The 14,071-nt window shown below is 40.3% G+C and overlaps 1 protein-coding gene across 1 annotated transcript in view; it reads left to right on the top strand.

Moving 5' to 3' along the window:
* Positions 1-14,065, top strand: part of OSBPL11 (oxysterol binding protein like 11) — a 99,899-nt gene extending 85,834 nt beyond the window's left edge. The window contains exons 12-13 of the mRNA XM_030859000.2: positions 7,699-7,852; positions 12,393-14,065. Of these exons, the coding sequence (XP_030714860.1) occupies positions 7,699-7,852; positions 12,393-12,458 (220 nt within the window). The 3' untranslated portion in view covers positions 12,459-14,065. The remainder of the gene's footprint in view (positions 1-7,698; positions 7,853-12,392) is intronic.
* Positions 14,066-14,071: the final 6 nt, after the last annotated feature.

Here is a 14,071-nt window from a genome sequence, read left to right as displayed (position 1 = left end):
TTACGGCGAGCCGGGGCTACTCTTTGTTGCAGTGTGCAGGCTTCTCTTGTTGCACAGCACAGGCTCTAGGTGCATGGGCTTCAGTAGTTCTGGCCCGTGGGCTCAGTAGTTGTGGCTCATGGGTTCTAGAGCGCAGGCTCAGTAGTTTTGGCACACAGGCTTAGTTGCTCTGCGGCCTGTGGGATCTTCCCGGACCAGGACTCGAACCCGTGTCCTCTGCATTCATAGGCAGATTCTTAACCACTGTGCCACAAGGAAAGTCCTTCAAATAATTTCTTTACTCAAATTTGTTGAGGTTTGTTTTGTTTCCTAGTATGTGGTCAATCCTAGAGAATGTTCCATGTGCACTTGAAAAGAATGTGTATTCTGGTTTTTTTTGGATGAAAATATCAATTAAGTCTGGTTTTTTTTGGATGAAAATATCAATTAAGTCTAACTTCATTTAGGATCTCTGTTATGTTATTAATTTTCTGTCTGGAAGATCTGTCCACTGATGTGAGTGAGGTGTTAGAGTCTCCTACTATTATTGTATTCCCGTCAGTTTCTCTGTTTATTTCTGTTAATATTTGTTTTTTGTATTTAGATGCTCCTATATCACGTGCATATATGTTAACAAGTTTAATATCCTATTCTTGTATTGATCATTTTACCATTATATAGTGTCCTTCTTTTTGTTTTTTTATGGCCTTTATTTTAAAGTCTTCTTTTTTTTAAATAAATTTACTTATCTATTTATTTATTTTTGGTTGCATTGGGTCTTCGTTGCTGTGTGTGGGCTTTCTCTAGTTGTGGTGAGCGGGGGATACTCTTCATTGTGGTGTGCAGGCTTCTCATTGTGGTGGCTTCTCTTGCTGTGGAGCACAGGCTCTAGGCACATGGGCTTCAGTAGTTGTGGCCCATGGGCTCAGTAGTTGTGGCTCGCAGGCTGTAGAGTGTAGGCTCAGTAGTTGTGGTTCACGGGCTTAGTTGCTCCGCGCCATGTGGGATCTTCCTGGACCAGGGCTTGAACCCATGTTCCCTGCATTGGCAGGCGGATTCTTAACCACTGCGCCACCAGGGAAGTCCAAGTCTTTTTTGTCTGAGTATTGCTCTCCCCGCTTTCTTGTCATTTCTATTTGCATGAATTATTTTTTCCATCCCCTCACTTTCAATCTATGTGTGTCCTTTGCCCTAAAGGGGGTCTCTTGTAGGCAGCATATTATAGGCTCTTGTTTTTTTATCCAATCTGCCACTCTGTCTTTTTTTTTCCCATTCTGTCCTTTTTTTTTCCTGCACTGTGCACCCTGTGGGATATTAGTTCCCTAACCAGGGATTGAACCCGCACACTCTGCAGTGGGAGTGCGGAGTCTTAACCACTGGATCAACAGCAAAATCCCCATTGTGTCTTTTAATTGGAGCATTTAGTCCATTAACATTCAAGATAATTATTGATAGATATGTATTTATTGCCATTTTGAACCTTGTGTTCCAGTTGATGTTGTATTTCTTCTTTGTTCCTTTTTATTTTTGTGGTTTGGTGGTTTTCTTTTGTATTACGCTTGTGTTCTCTTCTTTTTGGGTTTTGTGAATATATTGTATGTTTTTGATTTGTGGTTACCCTGGTTTTGAAGTATGTTAGCCTATTACTATATCTGCTTGCTTTAGACTGGTAGTCATATAGGCCCAAACACAGTCTTTAAAAAAAAAAAATCTGCATTTTCTTACTCTCCTCTCCCATATATTATGATTTTGATGTCCTCTTTTACATCTTCATGTTCCTTTTACTGTTCATTGTAGTTATCATCGCTTTCCAAAAAAAAAATCTTTTTAATCTGTGTACTGGCTTATTTAAGTGATTTACTTTCCAATTGTGATTTTCTCTTTACTGTAGATTCTTGCTGCTTTTCTATTTGGAGACGATCTTTCAATAGTTCTTTTAGGATAGGTTTAATATTACTGTATTCTTTTTGTTTTTGATTGTCTAAGAAATTCTTTATCTCTCCTTCTATTCTAAATGATAATCTTTCTGGGTAGAGTATCCTAGGTTGCACCTTTTTCCCTTTCAAGACTTTGAATATATCTTGCTACTGTCTTCTGGCGCGCAGTGTTTCTGTAAAGAAATCAGCTGATAGCCTTATGGAGGTTCCCTTGTTAATTAACTGTTTGTTTTTCTCTTGCTGCCTTTAGAATCCTCTCTTTAAATTTTCCCATTTTAATTATAATATGTCTTGGTGTAGGTCTGATTGGGTTCATCTTGTTTGGGACCCTCTGTGCTTCCTGTACCTCGACAACTGTTTCCTTCTTTAGATTAGGGAAGTTTTCAGCCATAATTTCTTTTTTTTTTTTTTTTTTTGCTGTACGCAGGCCTCTCACTGTTGTGGCCTCTCCCGTTGCGGAGCACAGGCTCCAGATGCGCAGGCTCAGTGGCCATGGCTCACGGGCCCAGCTGCTCCGCAACATGTGGGATCTTCCCAGATCGGGGCACGAACCCACGTCCCCTGCATCGGCAGGCGGACTCTCAACCACTGCGCCAACAGGGAAGTCCCATAATTTCTTCAAGTACATTTTTGATCCCCTTTTCTCTTTCTTCTCCTTCTGGAATCCTTATTACACGTAGATTGGCATGCTTTATATTATCCTATAGGTCTCGTATATTGCTTTCATTTTTTTTTTAAATTTGTCTTTCTGTCTGCTGTCCTGATTGGGTGATTTCCATTATTCTACCCTCCAGATCACTTATTCGTTCTTCTGAGTTATCCAGTTTGCTATTTATTGCCTTTAAGCTCAGCTTTTGTCTTGGCAAATGAGTTTTCTAATCTTTTTTTTGAGTTTTCTAATTTTAATTGGTACCTCTTTAATAGTTTCTAGTTCCTTTGTACAGTAATCTGCACTTCTATCTATAGCCTTTCTTAATTCCTTCAGCATTTTCATTATCTCCTTTTTGAACTCAGAATCGGGTATACTGGAGATGTCGGTCATCTTTAGGGGAATTCCCTTGATCTTTTAATTGAGAGCGGTTCCTCTGCTTCTTCATTTTACTTGTATTTCTCTGATTGTGAGTTTAGGAGAAACACTTAATCAACTGTGGTCTTGAAGGGCTGTTTTTTTTTTTTTTGCGGTATGCGGGCCTCTCACTGTTGTGGCCTCTCCCGTTGTGGAGCACAGGCTCCGGACGCGCAGGCTCAGCGGCCATGGCTCACGGGCCCAGCCGCCCCGCGGCACGTGGGATCCTCCCGGACCGGGGCACGAACCCATGTCCCCTGCATCGGCAGGCGGACTCTCAACCACTGCGCCACCAGGGAAGCCCAGGGCTGTTTTTATGTGAGAGTGTCCTGGTGTAGCCTCTGTGAGTCTAATATTTTTGGGTAAGGGCTGTCTTTAGTATGTATGACTGCCACATCTTTCCTCAGTGTGTGTTGGCTGTTTCCCATTGATAGGGTGTGTGATTGTTGTGGTGACCAGAGCCTGCAATGGATGTTGAGCAGGGTCTCCTCTTTGTCACAGCCCTGTTGGGGGCAGGGCCTGCTCCCCAGTTGTTGGAGTAGACACCCCCAGATCTGTTTCTGATCTGTGGTATGAGGTAGGAAGGACTGGAGCGCTTCCTCTGGGAGAGGAGCCACTGAGTATTCCTCCGTTGGAGCTGTCCCCTAGGAAGTGAGCTCTGTGGTGTTGCCTGTCACCCATTGTGCAGGCTCACAGAGTACACTGTTTCTGGCACTGCCCTCAAGCCCTGCCTCAACCACGGGAATTCAGGCAGTCGGCCATCCAGGCCAGTCGGTCCCTCAGGCTCTGTGCTCACAAAGCCACTAGCACAGACCCATTGGTGCAGAACTGCTGAAGTCAGGCACCAGCACTGCCATAGTCGCACACCTAGACCCACCGTGGGAGCTACTGAGTCAGCCCAGATCCCTGGCCCCACCCCTGGTGTGTACCTGCAGAGCCTGCAGCTGCTGTCACCAGACCCACCCTGGCCATGGGTGCACCAGTAATCTTCTCAGATGTCCCACAGGCACTGAGTTTACAAAGCCACCCATAGCACGTAAATCTGCAGATCACACAGCTGCTGGGACGCTCAGATCTCAGCCCTGCTTCTAAAGTCATGCAGTCCCTGGGGATTGGCTCAGATTTCAGCCCCACCTCCTTGTGTGGTTATGTGCTCCCAGAACTCATAGAGGCAGATCCATCCTGCTGTGAGCACACTGAGAATGAGGCTGCTATGACGGGCCCCACCCCTTCCTTTGCACGCATATGTTAACAATGGGGCTTCAGTGGCAGACCCAGGCTCTTTCCTCTGCACACCCCTGGTTGTGGCTTGGGCCTCACTCCTGCCCCTTCACGCTGTCTCCGTGTAGCCATCCCCAATCCGCTCCCCCGGTCTGTCCTCTGAAGCCTGAGTTTCAGCACCCAGTCCCTGCACACACCAGCAGCCATGCGTCTTGGGCTAGGGAGTGCATGGAGTTGGCCAGGACCTTCTGTGCAGGTCTCTCTCTGTTCTGCATGCCACAAGCTGGCTACTGCACTCTCCTTCAAGCCTCTGAAACTCTCTTTCCATCCCGGCTGATCTCCCTGCCAGTGAAGAAGTTTCCCAGGGTGAGGGAACATTTCCTCTTTCACAACTCCCTCCCAGGGGCACAGGTCTTGTCCTGATTCCTTTTTTTTTTTTTTTTTCCTTTCATCCTGCCCAGTTACTTAGTGATCTTTTTTTTTTAATTTTTTAATTTAATTTTATTTTTTTATACAGCAGTTTCTTATTAGTCATCAGTTTTATACACATCAGTGTATACATGTCAATCCCAACTACTTAGTGATCTTTTTTGCAGCTTTGGTTGTATGAGATCTCTGCCAGCATTCAGCAGGTATTTTGTGAGAATTTTTCCACATATAGGTGTATTTTTGATGTCTTTGTCGGGGGAGGTGACCTCCATGTCCTTCTTTTCTGCCATCTTGATCTGGCCTCTACCTTTTGAACTTTTTGATATGTGTTTTCTGATTTCTCTTGTGGGTTTTTCTTTCTCTCTTTTTTTTTTTTTTGGACTTGAACTTATTTAGTAATGTGTTGTTTAATTTCCAAATATTTGGAGCTTTTCCAGATATCTTCTCAGTATTCATTTCTAATTTAATTTCATTTTGGTAAAAGAATATGCTTTGTGTGGTTTTAATCCTTTAAATTTATTGATATTTGTTTTATAGCACTGAATGCATTCTATCTTGGTAAATGTTTTGTGTGCACTTGACAGGAATGTGTATTCTGTTGATGTTAGGTGAGAGTATTCTGTAAATGTCAATTAGATCAAGTGGATTAATAGTATTTTTCTAGTCCTCTGTATCTTTACTGATTTTCTGTGCACTCTATCAGTTGAGAAGAGGTATTGAGATCAGTTACTGAAATTACCAATTTTAATGGAATATTTCTCTTTATAGTTCGATAAGTTTTTGTGCCATGTTATTTGGACCTCTGTTGTTTGGGCCATACACATTTAAGATTATATGTCCTTTTCTCAGGAATGGTAACACAGTTGTTGGAAACATCCTCAAGCTTCCTGGCAAATAGGAACCACACTCTGTTTCTCCAGAATGCTGACCCTGAAAAGATGGCACATCCTCTTGCTGCATTGCCCCCAGCCCTTGGCCATTATGAGATGATCCTCCATCCGTGGTCATAGTTCTTGCTTTGAATTCTACTTTAATATTAAAATTGCCACTTAAAAATATTATTGAGATATATTTTACATATCATAAAATTCACCTGTTTTAAAATCACAATTCAGTGATTTTGGTAGCTTTCCTTAGTGGTACAGTTTTTACCATTAATTAGTTTTAGAATCCTTTGATCTTCCCATAAGATCCTTCATGCCCATTGATAGTTAATCCCTGTTCCTGCCCCCAGTCCCAGGGAACCTACTTTCTGTCTCTATAATTTTACTTTGTCTGGACATTTCAGATAAATGGAATCATACAGTATGTGATCTCTTATGCCTAGCTTTTTTCACTTAGCACGTTTTTGAGGTTCATTCGTGGTACAACATGTATCAATATTTCATTCCTTTTTATTACTGAATAGTACTCCATTATGTGATACTACATTTTGTCTATCCCTTCACCAACTGATGGACATTTGCAGTATTGGACTATGATGATTAATACTGCAGTGAACATTCTTGTGCAGATCTTTGTGTGGACATGTTTTCACTTCCCTTGGGTAAATACCTACGAATGGAATTCCTGGTTTGTGTGGTAGTTTTATGTCTAACTTTTCAAGAAACTGCCAAACTATTTTCAAAACTGGCTGCACCATTTTACATTCCTGCCAGAAACCTATGAAGGTTCCAGTTCTCTTCATCTTCATCAACATTTGTTATTGCCTGTCTTATTTAGTATGCCCATTCTAGCTGGTGTGAAATAGTATCTCATTGTGATTTTAATTTGCATTTCCCTAATGGCTAGTGATGTTGAGCATGTTTTTATGTTCTAATTAGCCATTTGTATATCTTCTTTGTTAAAATGTTTGCTTATAAATTTCACCCATTTTTTAAATTGAATTGTTTGTTGTCTTATTGTGTTATAGGAGTTCTTTGTAAATTCTGGACACAGATCCTTTATTGGGTATGTGTTTCGTAAATATTGTCTCCTGGTCTCTTGCTCATCTTTTCATTTTCTTAATGGTGTTTATTTCAGTGATCAGTTTTTATTTGATGAGGTGAGATTATCAGTGTTTTTTTATCTTCTAAGTTTTATTGTGAGGTGAGAGCCTAAAGTCACCTTTTTGCACGTGGATATCCAGCTGTCCCAGCACCATTTGTTGAACAGACTATACTTCCGCCAAAGAATTGTCTTGGCAGATTTCTTTGGCTTGGAGTTTGTTGAGCTCCCCCCACCCTGCCCCCGTGCTGTGCCTGCAAGCTCTCTAACTCGTCAGTTGGAGCACTCATAGGACCCCCTCATTTGTTTGCCTGCTCTCAGGAGTCACTGTCCTGTGCTGCCTTTTGTTTGACATCTGAAAACCATTGTTTCATTATATTTTGTCTGGTTCTATAGTTGATTAAAAGCAGGAGGGTAAATCTGGTGCCCATTATTTAATCACGTCCAGAAGCACAAGTGGTCTCTTCTATTTCAGCTTTTTAAAAATTTATTTCTCGGGCTTCCCTGGTGGCGCAGTGGTTGGGAATCTGCCTGCCAATGCAGGGGACACGGGTTTGAGCCCTGGTCTGGGAAGATCCCACATGCCGCGGAACCACTAAGCCCATGAGCCACAACTACTGAGCCTGTGCGTCTGGAGCCTGTGCTCCGCAACGGGAGAGACCACGACAGTGAGAGCCCCGCTCACTGCGATGAAGAGTGGCCCCCGCTCGCCACAACTGGAGAAAGCCCTCGCACAGAAACGAAGACCCAGCACAGCCAAAAATAAATAAATAAATTTATTTTAAAAAAATTTATTTCTCCTTTTGCGTATTGTTTCCTAAGTTTCTTAAAAATAAAAATCTTGGTTATATAACTTGGGAAAATATAAATTATTTTTAATTTAAAAAGAAGTAGAAGCAGCAGCATCTTGGACATTAACATCAGCAACATAGTGTCAGCATTCTTGTAACTCATAGGCATGAAATTCTAGATCTGATTCAGGAAATGTAATTTATTAAGATTACTGTTAATTTTGAGGGTATCAGTTCTATTTAATTATCTTTTTTGAAGAATGTAAAATGTGTGGTTTTCGGATTTCAGGCGATTGTGGAGAAATGTGACAGACTCTCTGAGGGAATCTGATATTGATAAGGCCACAGAGCATAAACGTACCCTGGAAGAACGCCAGAGGACTGAAGAAAGGCATCGTACTGAAACAGGCACACCTTGGAAAACCAAATATTTTATTAAAGAGGTACATGTCCTACGTGTCTTCAGACTAAAACTCATTATCTACTTAGTGAGAACTTTAGCTTAGTAGGCTTTCTTGAATTATCACTTATATAGCTTTATTTCTAAAAATAGTCCAGCTTAACCATGAGCTTTTTCATGAGCTTTTCACAGTTTGTCAAAGTAGAATAGTTTACGAGCAGTTCAGATGAAATAGATTTGGGGATTTAGATTGGCCACAAAATACTGACATTAATCTTTAATCTCAATAACAGAATATGCAATTGACAATTTGTTGTTTTTGTACCACAGTGAAACTCTTTGTTCACTTCCAGAGACCACATTTTAAGGATGCATGAAAAACTTAAATGGCTACACAGAGGATAGTGAGAAGTGACTAGAATCTTTGCATTGTTTAAGGAAAAAAGAGTGATGTGGGGGGTACTTAGGCTGGAAAACAGATAATTGGAGCCATTCATTATAACTTTCTTCAAATATAGGTTAGGCTTATCACATAGAAGTTTCTTATCAGCTCCAATAGCAGACTTGAGCTAGGCCCAGACTACCAGGAAGCATTTTGAGCTTAACATAAGAAGGAATGTATAACAATAAAAAATATCCAATAATCGGGCTTCCCTGGTGGCGCAGTGGTTGAGAGTCCGCCGGCCGATGCAGGGGACACGGGTTCGTGCCCCGGTCCGGGAAGATCCCACATGCCACGGAGCGGCTAGGCCCGTGAGCCATGGCCGCTGAGCCTGCGCGTCCAGAGCCTGTGCTCTGCAACGGAAGAGGCCACAACAGAGGCCTGCGTACCGTAAATAAATAAATAAATAAATAAAAAATCCAATAATGACAAGTGTACACTTATAGTAATGTGTTCCCCATCGCTAGACTCATGTAAGAGACCATGGCTTATGTAGAAGCATTTAATTCACTAGTTTTGCAGGTAAGACAAAATGATTCCTAAAGTCTTTTCTAAATTTAAAGGTTTTGTTTTATTTTGTTTATTAATTTCTGGTAGAATTCAGAGTAAGGTGAATAATGGACCAGAGCTGATGCCAAGAAAAGTTTTCTTGTCCATAGCCAAGTCTAAGGAAACTCATTGAATTTTAATATTGGTCTGTCAGGAAGAATCTAGAAAAACAGTTTGTGAATTTTGCATAGTTATTACTCTTAAAAGCCCACAGTTTATTGTAGTAGTTTCATTGCTTTAATTTTTCTCATCTTTGGGTATGAAATATAAATGCCAACTGTTTTTTCTTCCTTCCTTCCCTCCCTCCCTCCCTCCCTCCTTTCTTTCTTTCTTTCTTTCTTTCTTTCTTTTTGGCTGCATTGGGTCTTCATTGCTGCATGCGGGCTTTCTCTAGTTGTAGTGAGTGGGGGCTACTCTTTGTTGTGGTGCATGGGCTTCTTATTGCGATGGCTTCTCTTGTTGTGGAGCATGGGCTCTAGGCGCACGGGCTTCAGTAGTTGTGGCTCACGGGCTCTGGAGCACAGGCTCAGTAGTTGTGGTGCACGGGCTTAGTTGCTCCGCGGCATGTGGGATCTTCCCGGACCACGGCTTAAACACGTGTCGCCTGCATTGGCAGGTGGATTCTTAACCACTGCACCACCAGGGAAGTCCCCCAAATGTTTAAATGGATAGGAATTCAAGGAAAAATACTTTACATCTCTTCATTTTTATATGAAAAGATAAACCTTTGTAACTACTATGCAAAATTATAGTCTTGTAACCTTAGGTTTTTTTCATTTCAAGCTCACTAAGATAGTATACCAGAAGCAGATTCTAACGAGGAGAATTTTTCTAAGGGAAGCCTTCTATAAATCATTAAAAATGAACTCTAGGGGCTGAGAGCAAGAAGCTGTAATGGGTAAAAGATGCAACCGATTTTAAAAGATAGGCCTCCTGGTTCTTGCAACTAACATGACATGTAAACATGCTACTTCTCATGTATTTGACAGATATTATTAAGAACATACCACTTAATCCCTTTATTATACTTCGTGATGTTGGATAGACAGATGTAGAAAGTGATAGCAAGATAGAGCAGTTGTCTAATAAAGTAGTGAATTCCTTTCTGCCTAGATAGTCTTCACTAACTGCCTGATGAAACAGTAGATTGGAGATGCTGGCTCAGGTTTGGGCCTCTTTAGTTGGTAAGATGTAAGATGGCTTTCTAAATGGTGTGCCATGACACAGTGGTACAACAATAGATGGGTTTGTGTCACATGCTGATTGTCTAAGCCCATGGGGCTGTCGCGTCACATCCTGTATGTGACAGGACCATGGACTGTGCTGTAAGAAGCACTACAAAGTAGAGGTGAGGCTGACGAGGATGGTAGTTAGCTGACACTGGTACCACGAAGTTCATAACAACTTTGGCGCTATTGCCATCAGGTATGGCTCTTTGCTAAGAAGAATCATATGTTATTGAAAAGTCAATTTTGTCTCCCCTGTGGTCCTAAACACAGTGCTGGGCACTTAGTAGATATTTCATACATACTGTTATGAGTGACAAGAGCTTTTCCACTTGTTTGGTACTTTCATTATTGCTGTCAAACCAACAGACCAGTTTGGAGTTGGCTTTAGTTAGATGGAGGAGTAGAGTCACTTGATATAAAAAGAGGAGGTAGAGTAACCTGAGAAAGTATAGATGAACTTAAAGTGTTTCTAGTATCATTTGATAATACCTACCTTCTTTTCCTGACCATTTCTCATTGACGTTTAATTTATTAGATCTTCCATTTCCTCCCTTTTGCGATTATACACATCCATCAGGATCTATTGGTCATATCCTCTTGAGTGGATGTTTAAAATTGCTTAAGATGTATATAAATGCAAGCAGGAAGGCTTTTGCAGAATAGTGGACCACATTGGAGTCAGATGTGCTAAGCTTGAACCTCAGTCATTCCTTGGATAGTTTATTTACCACTTCTAACTTCGGTTTCCTCATCTGTAAAATGTAGGTAATTATATAGAAGGTGCACTGAAAAGAACTCTGCCCCTTCCTGGGTGAAGTTGGACAACTCATTTCACTTCTCGGAGCCTCAGTTTCTTCATCTGTGAAGTGAGATGGTCAGGTGGCACGTCTTAACTTCTAAACCTAGCATTCTGTAATGTGGTTAGGAGACATCTTGTGTGTTTTGTGATAATTATCAACCAGGTGATTTAATTTAAACAACATAATGGTTTCTGTTGTTAAAGAGAAATTATTCTGACACTTATTAAAAATGAAAAGGAAGACTTTATTCAAGAATATTGCAGTAGAGGAAAAAGATTGAATTCAACTCTGAATGTGTTGATAAGTGGGAATGTGTAGCCAATGGGCAGGATGAGGGAGTAGATGGAAAATTACTAAGAGGAACTTGGTCAGATGTCAAGGATGGTGGGTCAGGGGAGGCACATGATTAGATCAAAAGTGTGAGGAGAAGAGTTTCGTTGGATATCAAAGATGAGAGAATTCTTGATAAACTAGTTCATCAGGATTTTTTTTTGCTAAAACTGAGTTTAGCAGGCCTAGGATGAGACTTAGTCAAGAAGAGAGACAGAGGAGTCTAACTTTTAAAGTTTGGTCAAGGAGAGAGTCCTCGTCGCTATGACCCACATAATTGCTGGGTGTAAGCCATTTTTGGAGTAAGGTAGGGTAAATATATATTTTTAAATATTTATTTGAAGATTTTTTTTTTGATGTGGACCATTTTTAAAGTCTTTATTGAATTTGTTACAATATTGCTTCTGTTTTATGTTTTGGTTTTTTGGCCATGAAGGATGTGGGATCTTAGCTCCCTGACCAGGGATTGAACCCACACCCCCTACATTGGAAGGTGAAGTCTTAACCACTGGACCACCAGGGAAGTCCCTAAAAAAATTTTTTTAATGCAAATCAATTGAGGGCGATATAGGGGTTATGGACAGAGGTTCAAATCTGACTTCCTTCACCTAGTCACATAAACACCGAACTACAGTCTTAGCTACTGTGACCTCAGCTCTGCCAAGATCTCACCCCAGTATGCTGCTTCATGCATTTGCTGCAGCACTTTTTTCCTCACTGGGTCTTCTCCTTTCTTTCTTTCACTCTTTGACTGACTTTATCTCCTTTTGGTATCCTTCTATTCACAGGAACCAGGGAAAACTAATAGGGTAGAGTCAGAAAAGAACTAGGAAACAATACTCAGATCCTAGAGATGCCAGCTGAGATGCAGAGAACAGTTCGTACCTTGGTGACCATTTCCTATGCTCCACCTGCTGCCTGTCACTCCATCAGTGGGGCTCAATCTGCAGCATCTTGGCAAAATTGGCAGAATTGCTACAAATGACTTCTGCAAAGTAAAATATTCGTGGAGCACAAACTAGGTCTTCCCAGACCAGAACTTCTCACCTAATCCTAGCTAAACCACACATATTTTTTGGTGTCTTAAGCACCGAGGCTTTTTCTTTACAAACTCTTGTTTTTAAATGTGAGAACAGAATTCCATTTCAATGAAGGCATTGCATCTAGTTTTGGTTACTGATTCTGAAAATAATAAAGGAATGGTTCTTTAATTTATTTTTCTACTTGTTTCAGGGAGATGCCTGGGTTTATCACAAACCGCTTTGGAAAATAATTCCAACAGTACAACCCGCAGAGTGACACACACTATCTAAGACTCGACCAAATGAACTTCTCTATTTACCCTAAACTCTCTCAGAATGGAGTCATTGCACTGAGTGACCTGCTTCCTGATTGCACAGACTGAAACTAACTACACATGAATGTACCAATTAGGGCACCATAGAACTGCAGCAAGACCAAAGTGTTGAAGAAGCACGATGGACCTCTCACCAAGCCGTTCATGTGATGTGAGCAATATCATCTGAAGCCCTTTCACCTGAACTATTAGATGATTAATCTTTTATCCAGTTCCTGCTCCAAAAGCTAAGTTTGAATCCCCTCTTTTTGCATGGGGGCAGCAGATAAACACAACAGTGAGAACTCAGTGATTTTGATTTCTTTGTAGTGAAAATTGAAGTCTCTTTCAGAGTTTGTGCTTTGCTTTCTGTCAGTAACTGAAGTATTCACTACTCTTACAACAAATCAAGAGGAGGAAGATGACCCAGAAGTGGCTTCAGCCATTGTGCCTGAAATCAGTGTTAAAAAAAAAGTCAACCAGGTTGTCATAACAAGGCATTCTGTTCCTTCAAAGAGACTGTGTGCCTGTGTCTGAGGAACTTATCCATTATCCACCTCTGTTAGAACTCTCTTTTAAAAAGTATATTTATAAATTGATTAGAATTATAACCATGGAGCATTTTTTCTTCTGAGCATTTTAATATACTTGAAAACAACATTGACTTGAAAAATTTCAGAGCATTTTTCAATACCTAGTTTTATTAAATATTATACTTGAGAGACAGTTTTTTAAAATGTGGTCATGTCAGTATGATGAGATTTTGGCCCTTCTCAAGAACTGAGGCATTAAAGAACAAGCAAATATTAAAAAATAAGACTTACTGTTTTCCTTACCTTTTTTTCACTTGTAGGTTAATATTCAATATTACGTGCTATCCCTCTGGATAAGTATGCTTTATCTTACCTCTGTTCACTCAAAATTTAAAACAACTATTCATATTTGTCAGTAATTCAGAAGTTATATATGTGACTAAGTGCATGTATGGTATGTTTTGTTTTTTCAAGGAAACGCAAATGCTAAAGAAACAGTATGAAATAAAAAGGTGTCAGGAAAAAAGATATCAGGAAGTTATATTCAGGTACAGTCTTTTTTTAAAATAAGTATTTTATTGAGGTTGAAGAATTGCTGGCAATTAAAAGAATAGTGCTAATTATGGCTTTTGTCATTCATTCAAGTATTTATTTAGCACCTACTTATGGTGCTCAACACTTGTTACTTCAAGCTACCTTAATTTTCCAAGAGTGGTGCCTTACTCTGTTTCTTCTGATGTGGTCTTCCAATCGGTGTGTGTAACATATACCTGTTATTCATCAGCCATTGTAAGTGGCTGTATCTGTTGCATCATCATAAGAAGCTTAAGCTTTGTGCTCTGATAAACTGTGTTTTATTGAAGGGGGCTAATAGGATGAAAACAGCAAAATAATAATTTTTTTCAACAAATTGTAAATTATAAGAAGATAATTGGTTAATGTACAACCATTTTAATGATTCCCTTGTTCATTTTTGCTGTGAAATGCACTGAAAAATCTCAAAATGAGTTATAGTTCATGTGTTGGGAAGATTAAAAAATAAT

Source organism: Globicephala melas, chromosome 4 (assembly GCF_963455315.2).
Source record: "Globicephala melas chromosome 4, mGloMel1.2, whole genome shotgun sequence".
In the NCBI taxonomy this organism is placed as follows: domain Eukaryota; kingdom Metazoa; phylum Chordata; class Mammalia; order Artiodactyla; family Delphinidae; genus Globicephala; species Globicephala melas.
The sequence above is the reverse complement of the archived record's forward strand: the minus strand, read 5'-3'. Positions and strand labels throughout refer to the sequence as shown.